At 32.9% G+C, this 11,209-nt stretch overlaps 1 protein-coding gene across 1 annotated transcript; it reads right to left on the reverse strand.

The window, feature by feature from the left end:
- Positions 1-5,599: 5,599 nt before the first annotated feature.
- Positions 5,600-10,430, reverse strand: LOC122322583. The gene is made up of 4 exons (XM_043215374.1): positions 10,314-10,430; positions 8,036-8,233; positions 5,757-5,954; positions 5,600-5,701 (listed from the first exon to the last, which is right to left on the reverse strand). The coding sequence occupies exons 1-4, from the start codon at positions 10,428-10,430 to the stop codon at positions 5,600-5,602; spliced, it is 615 nt and encodes a 204-aa protein (XP_043071309.1).
- Between the last annotated feature and the right edge of the window lie 779 nt (positions 10,431-11,209).

Genomic DNA, 11,209 nt, shown 5'->3' on the forward strand with positions numbered 1-11,209 from the left:
ATGTAGTGTTGAACATAAATGAACGATATCCACTATATTTGCGCCAAAGACTGAGATTTACCTATAAAATATAGAGGTGCTCTTCAGAGAGTGTCTACAAGTATATTTTTTGCATACCTTAACATTGAGAATTGGCAGTTTATTCATTGTTGCAAATACATTCAAGCCCACAATGTCGCGGCCCAGAACTTTCAGTTTGCACTCGTTAAAGGTACCAAACGAAGGATCAAACATTTCACATTCTAAATTGTTATAGCGAGTTCTAGGAATCGAGAGTCCTCCAGTGGCCAAAAATAATATAATTAATATAAACCACATCTTCTATCTGGTGGATGAGTTCATAACCGACTGAATATTTTGAACATACGGCAGACTAATTTATATTTTAAAGTGACAAGATAGCAGTAAATATATAATATTATAGCTGATTGGAATAGATCATTTTTATCGATTGAACAGAAACACAGTTGAGTAAGTTTTTAGGCTTTATTGCAATTTTAATGATTTAATAGAATAAATATAAATTTGCCGGAAATGACTTTATGAAATTATCTGATTCCGAAAAAGATATAATAATATATATATATTTAATATAATCAGCCCGAAAGTTGACACACATTGGCCATTTTTGGCCCATTGTGATGCCGTATGGGATCTGGTGTAGATTTCTTCTACACTCGTGTATTAAAAACCTCAAAAAATCGGAGATTTGACCAGCCAGTTGCGTAATGTGGTAAATGTGCTCCAACAACTGCTTTCCAATTTGTACTAGCCAGACGGAAAAGATAATAGTCTAAAGAATACTACATACGATGGATCCAACATTTTACACTCTATGTTTGTAAAGCGGGTCACAGTGGCAGTTATTGCTACTTTCACAAGCAGGAGAAGCAAAAATGTAACCAACTTCGACACCAGACAGCTTGTAACGCACAACAGCAATTAACTTAAACGACTATTAATAAAAAACAATTTTCATTAAAAATATGTATTCCGATTTCATTGAGTGTTATTATGAAATTTACATTTAATTTCAATTTCGATAAAAACTCAATCAGCCTAATGACTTTCTGAATTCACAAGGCATATAAGTGTAAAACGTGTGCCAGTGTCCGAGATTCCACTCGTGAACAGTAGTAAGAGCGTGAATATCACCAACATCGTCTGAAAATTGTCAATATAATTTATACTATGCACCCAAATGACGGAAGAATATTTATAGTACAAATAATAGTTGCCTAATGGATTGATAGATAAATACATAGAATCATTAGATACTAATTTATAAAACGGTTGACTGCCTCAAACAAATCATTATTTAAATACTTTAACTGAAATAATTGCATTGATAATATCTGGCAATAGTTGAATTTTATACTGATCAGACTGCTAAGGAATTAGAGTCCAGAAACAATGCCTAAATGCTTTATACGCTGCTTTGCTAATTCGAAAGTAAATTTCCACAATACGTTGCTACAACGAGATGTAAATCGAAATAAATCGATATTTATGAAACAGAAGCAGTTATCGGAAAAATACAGCAAGCTTAATCTGCGCCGGGTATACGAAAATCTACAATCCAAATTATAAGTCTCTAGCTCTTATAGTCTCTCAGACGAACACCATTGATCCTAATCCAGAATATATACTAAATGGGGTCGGAATGCTTTCTTCTGCTTGTTACATACATTTCCACAGAACCATTATACTCTTTTTACCCATTTTTAATGGGTTCAGGATATAATAATTCATTGAACTATTCTATAGCTGAGGTCAGAGACATCGGGGATGCGTATTTAAGTAATTGACCTGAACTCAACTTGTACCTAGAAACCGTAGCTCTTCGTGTGATTCAGTTGCAGTCCGTTCAAGTTTTTTGTACCATTTCTCAGTTTGTGTGGCAAGCAGTTGTGCCACAAGTTGCCCAAGCTCTGAAACAAAACAAAAGTTTTAGCTTAGGTTTATGCATTTGAAATCATGAACAAAGTTTTCGTTTTGAAAGGCAGTTGGGCATGGGTGTGGCATTTGCCGTTGATTAAGGATTCATTTATTTGCATTTCAAATTTTGTATTATACACAAAAATTGTCAGCCAACAAAATAACATAAATTATGCAGCATATTTTTCAACACAGTCGACCAGAATTTGTAGGGGTTTTTGAGCAAGCAGGAAAATAATTTTTGAGTAATTAGTCGCGTGAATTTTGACATGACATAATTTACCGCCCAGCCTGTCATTTGCATAAATTTTAAAATAAACGAGAACAGGAAAAAGGACCTGCGGCAACAGAAATAAATTGGCATTGAGCTAATTATAAATGAGATTGAGCGACAAAAACTTTGCCGACAGCCAAGCAAAAATAATGACTGAGATATAAAAACAAGCTTAGGCACAACACCTTTGGCAAATCGCTTCAGAGCGCCTCTGTATTAGTGAAAATATCTGAAACTCAATCAAAAACTTTGTCTAAGCTCTAGCAAAATTGCTGCCAACTGCTGTGTAACAGCAAAGAAGTTTGTGCGTGTCGTGTGTGTTGGATAACCAGGCAACTTAGTTGCCATTATTAACAAGTTTTCGTTATGCAAATGACGTTGAATATCAACACGAAAACATCCCCACAAAATGAATAAATACCCCACAGTTCAAAACTTTAAATTTGGCAGAAAGAGCTGTCATATCCTTACATTAAATAAAAAGAGATTCAATCCGAATTTATACACCATTTTAATATAAATTTTAACCAGAAAAAGGGGTTTCTAAATTAAGCTGACGAAGTTATGGAAGTCGAATATTTGGAACTGTCCTAAATTTCGACCATGAAGCTTGTTTCCATTTTTAAATGTAGTAGTTATCTAGAGCTCAAATCATTATCAAATCGGTCTGCTAAAAATTGATTAAGGTTTGGCAAATTGATGTCTTTGGAAAGTTTCGAGCTGTACTTACAAGCACTTTTAGAGGGTATCATTTTAACATTATTTTCGAGATTCCTGTATTTGTGTATTATTATTTCTACCCTAATCTTAAAGTTCATATGGAAAATGTTTCACCTATGTATAGGATAGTCATTGCTTTCAGCTATAGGAGCAATTTAAAAAATATATATTTACGCAAACGTTCAAAATGATTTTCATTTCCTTAGTGTGGAGTTGGTTTTACTCTTACCATGGCTATATATCTTGCCTGACTGTTCTTATTTTCAGTGAAAATGCAAAACTAAATGAAATAAATGAATGTTTAAGTGACTACAAACAGTTAAAGTTACCTCATAGGGGCACGACTAATTCAAATTCGATCATATCTAAGCATCGATTTGAATCGATCATTTTTTGTCGGATTTAGCCATAAACATACAATAATCGAAGATCGTGTTGGACATAAACGGACGATATTCCTTATATTTGCGCCAGAGACTAAGGTTTACCTTTACAAAATACAACTTGATAATTTAATCTGGAATTTTTATTACGAGTACATACCTTAACATTGTTGACGGGTCTTTTATTTAATTCCGCAAATATATTCATGGCCAGGATACCACCTCTCAATTCTTTAAGATCACATTCCTTGTAGGTAGCATACGAAGTATCAAGCATTTCGCACTCTATTTTTGTAAAGCGTGTATCCGAGAGTCCTCTCGTGGACAGTAATAAGAGCGCGAATATAACCAACATCGTCTGACAATTGAAGAAATAATGTATACTATGCGCCCAAATGACGGAAGAGTATTTATAGTAATAATAATAATAGTTGCCTAATGGATTGATAGATAAATACATAGAAGTATTAGATACATCATTAGATACTAATTTATAAAACGGTTGACTGCCTAAAAAAATGAATATTGAAATATTTTAACTGAAATAATTGCATTGATAATATCTGTCAAAAGTTGAATTTTATACTGATCAGACTGCTAAGGGATTAGAGTCCAGAATTTTTCTTTGAATACAAATTTTCCTCACAATGCCTAACGAAAATTTCCACAATGCGTTGCTACAACGAGATACATAATCAAATTTGATTGTTTGATTGTTGAGAAATGCAGGCAAGGATTAATTGAAGTACAGTAAATCATTTTGAGATATGTACCTTTCGTGAAAATGAATTAAAAGGCACGTAATTTCTTTCCATTGCCAAGCTTAAAATCAAATTTAATTTGTTTTATTTATCATTACATAGTTAATTACAATAATACCTTAGCCTTCAAAGAAAGTTGGTTAATGTTAAAGTTATTGGTGCATTTCCAAGCCGTTTCCTTAAATTGTGTGCTTTTATGGAGATTCGAGGAGTGAAGGTCATTTAACTTTCAATCAAATTTGTTATTGAAATATTGTAAAGAATTAAAGGGAAATAGCTGTTTTTTCTTTAGTCCAAGATCCACTGTAAATATACATTTATATGTGTTACCCATAAATTGTCTATGCCCGACAAAATTTGAATTTTATAATCACCGGTCGGCAGCGGTACAAATTGGAAATTTTTTGTAGTAGCTATCAAATCTTTCACAATTATATCATGCTGAAATATATTATGCCATATAAGTATACATATATAAATATAATTATGCTAATCTTTACTCACCTCAAAAGGACACGAGTGATTTAAGTTCGAATATCTGGCTAAAATATCATTGATGATCCTTGTAAAAGACAACTTATTATTGCCCATGGCCATAAACTTGCAATAATCATAAGTGTGGTTGAACATAAAAGGACGATATCCATTAAATTTCCGATGCAGACTGAGATTTACCTATAATTCCAATTATACATATAAAAACAAATAAATATATTTTACGAATAACTTTAAATACCTTACTACTATTGAAGCTTCCTTTTAAGAGTTTCGCATGCACATTTAAGGCCACAAGGTTACGAGCTATTAATTTTAAATAGCAATGCTTAAAAGCTACATAGGCCGGCTCCAACACTTCGCACTCTATATTCGAATAACGTGTCTGCAATCCTGATAGGCATCCGTTGACCAGAAGGAAGAGCGTAAAAAGAACCCACATTGTCAGTCAACTACCGATTGTGTAACTAACCATTAACTAAGCAGAGACACTGTTAAATTTAAAAAATGTGTGGCCGATGTTTAAACCTAGTTATTATTATGCAACCAATTAATCTACTCAGTGAGTCGCGAAAGGTCCATATTAATAGGTGAGCTGAAAGCTAACGGACAATGGTTGCAATAACTAGTAAAAATGCTGTAGTCGAGTGAGCTCGACTACGATACACCCTGAATCCAGGGAAGGTATCATTTTAACTGCCTTTATTTGTGCATTTTTGTTTTCTCATCTTAAAGTGCCTATCCAAAATGTAATACCTTTGTATAGGACACTCATCGTTTTCAGTGATAGGGGCAATTTAATCAATATATATTTACGCAAACGTTCAACATGATTTTCCTTTCCTTAGTGTGGAGTTGGTTTTACTCTTACCATGGCTATATATCTTGCCTGACTGCTCCTATTTTCAGTGAAAATGCAAAACTAAATGAAATAAATGAATGTTTAAGTGACTACAAACAGTTAAAGTTACCTCATAGGGGCACGACTAATTCAAATTCGATCATATCTAAGCATCGATTTGAATCGATCATTTTTTGTCGGATTTAGCCATAAACATACAATAATCGAAGATCGTGTTGGACATAAACGGACGATATTCCTTATATTTGCGCCAGAGACTAAGGTTTACCTTTACAAAATACAACTTGATAATTTAATCTGGAATTTTTATTACGAGTACATACCTTAACATTGTTGACGGGTCTTTTATTTAATTCCGCAAATATATTCATGGCCAGGATACCACCTCTCAATTCTTTAAGATCACATTCCTTGTAGGTAGCATACGAAGTATCAAGCATTTCGCACTCTATTTTTGTAAAGCGTGTATCCGAGAGTCCTCTCGTGGACAGTAATAAGAGCGCGAATATAACCAACATCGTCTGAAAATTGTTAAAATAATTTATACTTTGCGCCCAAATGACGGAAGAATATTTATAGTACAAATAATAGTTGCCTAATGGATTGATAGATAAATACATAGAAGTATTAGATACATCATTAGATACTAATTTATAAAACGGTTGACTGCCTCAAAAAATTTTTTATTGAAATATTTTAACTGAAATAATTGCATTGATAATATCTGTCAAAAGTTGGATTTTATACTGACCAGACTGCTAAAGGATCAGAGTCCAGAATTTTTCTTTGAATACAAATTTTCCTCACAATGCCTAACGAAAATTTCCACAATGCGTTGCTACAACGAGATACATAATCAAATTTGATTGTTTGATTGTTGAGAAATGCAGGCAAGGATTAATTGAAGTACAGTAAATCATTTTGAGATATGTACCTTTCGTGAAAATGAATTAAAAGGCACGTAATTTCTTTCCATTGCCAAGCTTAAAATCAAATTTAATTTGTTTTATTTATCATTACATAGTTAATTACAATAATACCTTAGCCTTCAAAGAAAGTTGGTTAATGTTAAAGTTATTGGTGCATTTCCAAGCCGTTTCCTTAAATTGTGTGCTTTTATGGAGATTCGAGGAGTGAAGGTCATTTAACTTTCAATCAAATTTGTTATTGAAATATTGTAAAGAATTAAAGGGAAATAGCTGTTTTTTCTTTAGTCCAAGATCCACTGTAAATATACATTTATATGTGTTACCCATAAATTGTCTATGCCCGACAAAATTTGAATTTTATAATCACCGGTCGGCAGCGGTAAAAATTGGAAATTTTTTGTTGTAGCTATCAAATCTTTCACAATTATATCATGCTGAAATATATTATGCCATATAAGTATACATATATAAATATAATTATGCTAATCTTTACTCACCTCAAAAGGACACGAGTGATTTAAGTTCGAATATCTGGCTAAAATATCATTGATGATCCTTGTAAAAGACAACTTATTATTGCCCATGGCCATAAACTTGCAATAATCATAAGTGTGGTTGAACATAAAAGGACGATATCCATTAAATTTCCGATGCAGACTGAGATTTACCTATAATTCCAATTATACATATAAAAACAAATAAATATATTTTACGAATAACTTTAAATACCTTACTACTATTGAAGCTTCCTTTTAAGAGTTTCGCATGCACATTTAAGGCCACAAGGTTACGAGCTATTAATTTTAAATAGCAATGCTTAAAAGCTACATAGGCCGGCTCCAACACTTCGCACTCTATATTCGAATAACGTGTCTGCAATCCTGATAGGCATCCGTTGACCAGAAGGAAGAGCGTAAAAAGAACCCACATTGTCAGTCAACTACCGATTGTGTAACTAACCATTAACTAAGCAGAGACACTGTTAAATTTAAAAAATGTGTGGCCGATGTTTAAACCTAGTTATTATTATGCAACCAATTAATCTACTCAGTGAGTCGCGAAAGGTCCATATTAATAGGTGAGCTGAAAGCTAACGGACAATGGTTGCAATAACTAGTAAAAATGCTGTAGTCGAGTGAGCTCGACTACGATACACCCTGAATCCAGGGAAGGTATCATTTTAACTGCCTTTATTTGTGCATTTTTGTTTTCTCATCTTAAAGTGCCTATCCAAAATGTAATACCTTTGTATAGGACACTCATCGTTTTCAGTGATAGGAGCAATTTAAAAAATATATATTTACGCAAACGTTCAAAATGATTTTCATTTCCTTAGTGTGGAGTTGGTTTTACTCTTACCATGGCTATATATCTTGCCTGACTGTTCTTATTTTCAGTGAAAATGCAAAACTAAATGAAATAAATGAATGTTTAAGTGACTACAAACAGTTAAAGTTACCTCATAGGGGCACGACTAATTCAAATTCGATCATATCTAAGCATCGATTTGAATCGATCATTTTTTGTCGGATTTAGCCATAAACATACAATAATCGAAGATCGTGTTGGACATAAACGGACGATATTCCTTATATTTGCGCCAGAGACTAAGGTTTACCTTTACAAAATACAACTTGATAATTTAATCTGGAATTTTTATTACGAGTACATACCTTAACATTGTTGACGGGTCTTTTATTTAATTCCGCAAATATATTCATGGCCAGGATACCACCTCTCAATTCTTTAAGATCACATTCCTTGTAGGTAGCATACGAAGTATCAAGCATTTCGCACTCTATTTTTGTAAAGCGTGTATCCGAGAGTCCTCTCGTGGACAGTAATAAGAGCGCGAATATAACCAACATCGTCTGAAAATTGTTAAAATAATTTATACTTTGCGCCCAAATGACGGAAGAATATTTATAGTACAAATAATAGTTGCCTAATGGATTGATAGATAAATACATAGAAGTATTAGATACATCATTAGATACTAATTTATAAAACGGTTGACTGCCTAAAAAATTTTTTATTGAAATATTTTAACTGAAATAATTGCATTGATAATATCTGTCAAAAGTTGGATTTTATACTGACCAGACTGCTAAAGGATCAGAGTCCAGAATTTTTCTTTGAATACAAATTTTCCTCACAATGCCTAACGAAAATTTCCACAATGCGTTGCTACAACGAGATACATAATCAAATTTGATTGTTTGATTGTTGAGAAATGCAGGCAAGGATTAATTGAAGTACAGTAAATCATTTTGAGATATGTACCTTTCGTGAAAATGAATTAAAAGGCACGTAATTTCTTTCCATTGCCAAGCTTAAAATCAAATTTAATTTGTTTTATTTATCATTACATAGTTAATTACAATAATACCTTAGCCTTCAAAGAAAGTTGGTTAATGTTAAAGTTATTGGTGCATTTCCAAGCCGTTTCCTTAAATTGTGTGCTTTTATGGAGATTCGAGGAGTGAAGGTCATTTAACTTTCAATCAAATTTGTTATTGAAATATTGTAAAGAATTAAAGGAGAATAGCTGTTTTTTCTTTAGTCCAAGATCCACTGTAAATATACTTTTACATTTGTTACCCATTCATTGTCTATGGCCGCCAAAATTTGAATTTTATAATCACCGGTCGGCAGCGGTACAAATTGGAAATTTTTTGTAGTAGCTATCAAATCTTTCACAATTATATCATGCTGAAATATATTATGCCATATAAGTATACATATATAAATATAATTATGCTAATCTTTACTCACCTCAAAAGGACACGAGTGATTTAAGTTCGAATATCTGGCTAAAATATCAGTGATGATCCATGTAAAGGTCAATTTGTTTTTGCCCTTGGCCACAAGCTTGCAATAATCATAAGTGTGGTTGAACATAAAAGGACGATATCCATTAAATTTCCGATGCAGACTGAGATTTACCTATAATTCCAATTATACATATAAAAACAAATAAATATATTTTACGAATAACTTTAAATACCTTACTACTATTGAAGCTTCCTTTTAAGAGTTTCGCATGCACATTTAAGGCCACAAGGTTACGAGCTATTAATTTTAAATAGCAATGCTTAAAAGCTACATAGGCCGGCTCCAACACTTCGCACTCTATATTCGAATAACGTGTCTGCAATCCTGATAGGCATCCGTTGACCAGAAGGAAGAGCGTAAAAAGAACCCACATTGTCAGTCAACTACCGATTGTGTAACTAACCATTAACTAAGCAGAGACACTGTTAAATTTAAAAAATGTGTGGCCGATATTAAAACCTAATTATTATTATGCAACCAAGTAATCTACTCAGTGAGTCGCGAAAGGTCCATATTAATAGGTGAGCTGAGAGCTAACGGACAATGGTTGCAATAACTAGTAAAAATGCTGTAGTCGAGTGAGCTCGACTACGATACACCCTGAATCCAGGGAAGGTATCATTTTAACTGCCTTTATTTGTGCATTTTTGTTTTCTCATCTTAAAGTGCCTATCCAAAATGTAATACCTTTGTATAGGACACTCATCGTTTTCAGTGATAGGGGCAATTTAATCAATATATATTTACGCAAAAGTACAAAATGTTTGTCCTTTCCTTGGCATGGAATTGGTTTTACTCTTACCATGGCTATATATCTTGCCTGACTGCTCTTATTTTCAGTGAAAATGCAAAACTAAATGAAATAAATGAATGTTTAAGTGACTACAAACAGTTAAAGTTACCTCATAGGGGCACGACTAATTCAAATTCGATCATATCTAAGCATCGATTTGAATCGATCATTTTTTGTCGGATTTAGCCATAAACATACAATAATCGAAGATCGTGTTGGACATAAACGGACGATATTCCTTATATTTGCGCCAGAGACTAAGGTTTACCTTTACAAAATACAACTTGATAATTTAATCTGGAATTTTTATTACGAGTACATACCTTAACATTGTTGACGGGTCTTTTATTTAATTCCGCAAATATATTCATGGCCAGGATACCACCTCTCAATTCTTTAAGATCACATTCCTTGTAGGTAGCATACGAAGTATCAAGCATTTCGCACTCTATTTTTGTAAAGCGTGTATCCGAGAGTCCTCTCGTGGACAGTAATAAGAGCGCGAATATAACCAACATCGTCTGAAAATTGACACAAGTGGGATGAGTACTTATACCTACAAATAATAACAAATTAATTGACAGAGTAATTATTTGAAAACTATAAAAATCAGATAACTATTTTAATAACTTTATAACCGGCGGGTTGCTCAATTTTTTGTGGACTTCTGAACTTTTTACTATAAACATCACATCTTAATGCTTAACTTGAACATATCCTCAATAAGGTAACAAACCAACCCATCAGAAACAGACAGTATATCCAACGTTACTGCTAAGCTGACATACCCCACACTAGCAATCGCTTGCGAGGTATTTTAATGGCAGCTGAGATGTGAATAAAATAAAATCAAATATGCACTGATGTGTAAATTAATGCGCGACTCTATTCAAATTGCATTAAAGTATTAAATGGTATAAATATGAGTATGAGTAGGCGCGTACTTATTTAAATATATTTTGCTTGTGTAATTGAAGAGAAATAGCAAGTGTAAAAGTAGAAAATTTCAAGAGACGCTTTTAGTCACTTTTTGAAAGTTGTTGAAAAGTTGTATAGAGCTTATCATTACTGCAGCCAATGCCAGTCCTGAATGAAGAATAAAACAAATGATTATTATTTTATGTGAACAATTGAATAGGTTAACAGATTTAAATGTTCATAAAGTTGTTAAATGGGACTTAGGATATTTTTTATATTAAAGCCAACATTAGTAAGCCAA

This window comes from Drosophila grimshawi, unplaced genomic scaffold, assembly GCF_018153295.1.
Source record: "Drosophila grimshawi isolate 15287-2541.00 unplaced genomic scaffold, ASM1815329v1 contig_44, whole genome shotgun sequence".
Taxonomy (NCBI): domain Eukaryota; kingdom Metazoa; phylum Arthropoda; class Insecta; order Diptera; family Drosophilidae; genus Drosophila; species Drosophila grimshawi.

Bases quoted from the DNA above. Each gene is read 5' to 3' on its own strand.
- LOC122322583 (XM_043215374.1), bottom strand. From the start codon at position 10,430: ATGCTTGATACTTCGTATGCTACCTACAAGGAATGTGATCTTAAAGAA. The intron at 8,234-10,313 runs GTATGTACTCGT...AACAATTTTCAG, and splicing joins GACCCGTCAACAATGTTAAG to ACGATGTTGGTTATATTCGC. The intron at 5,702-5,756 runs GTATGTACTCGT...TATTTTGTAAAG, and splicing joins GACCCGTCAACAATGTTAAG to GTAAACCTTAGTCTCTGGCG.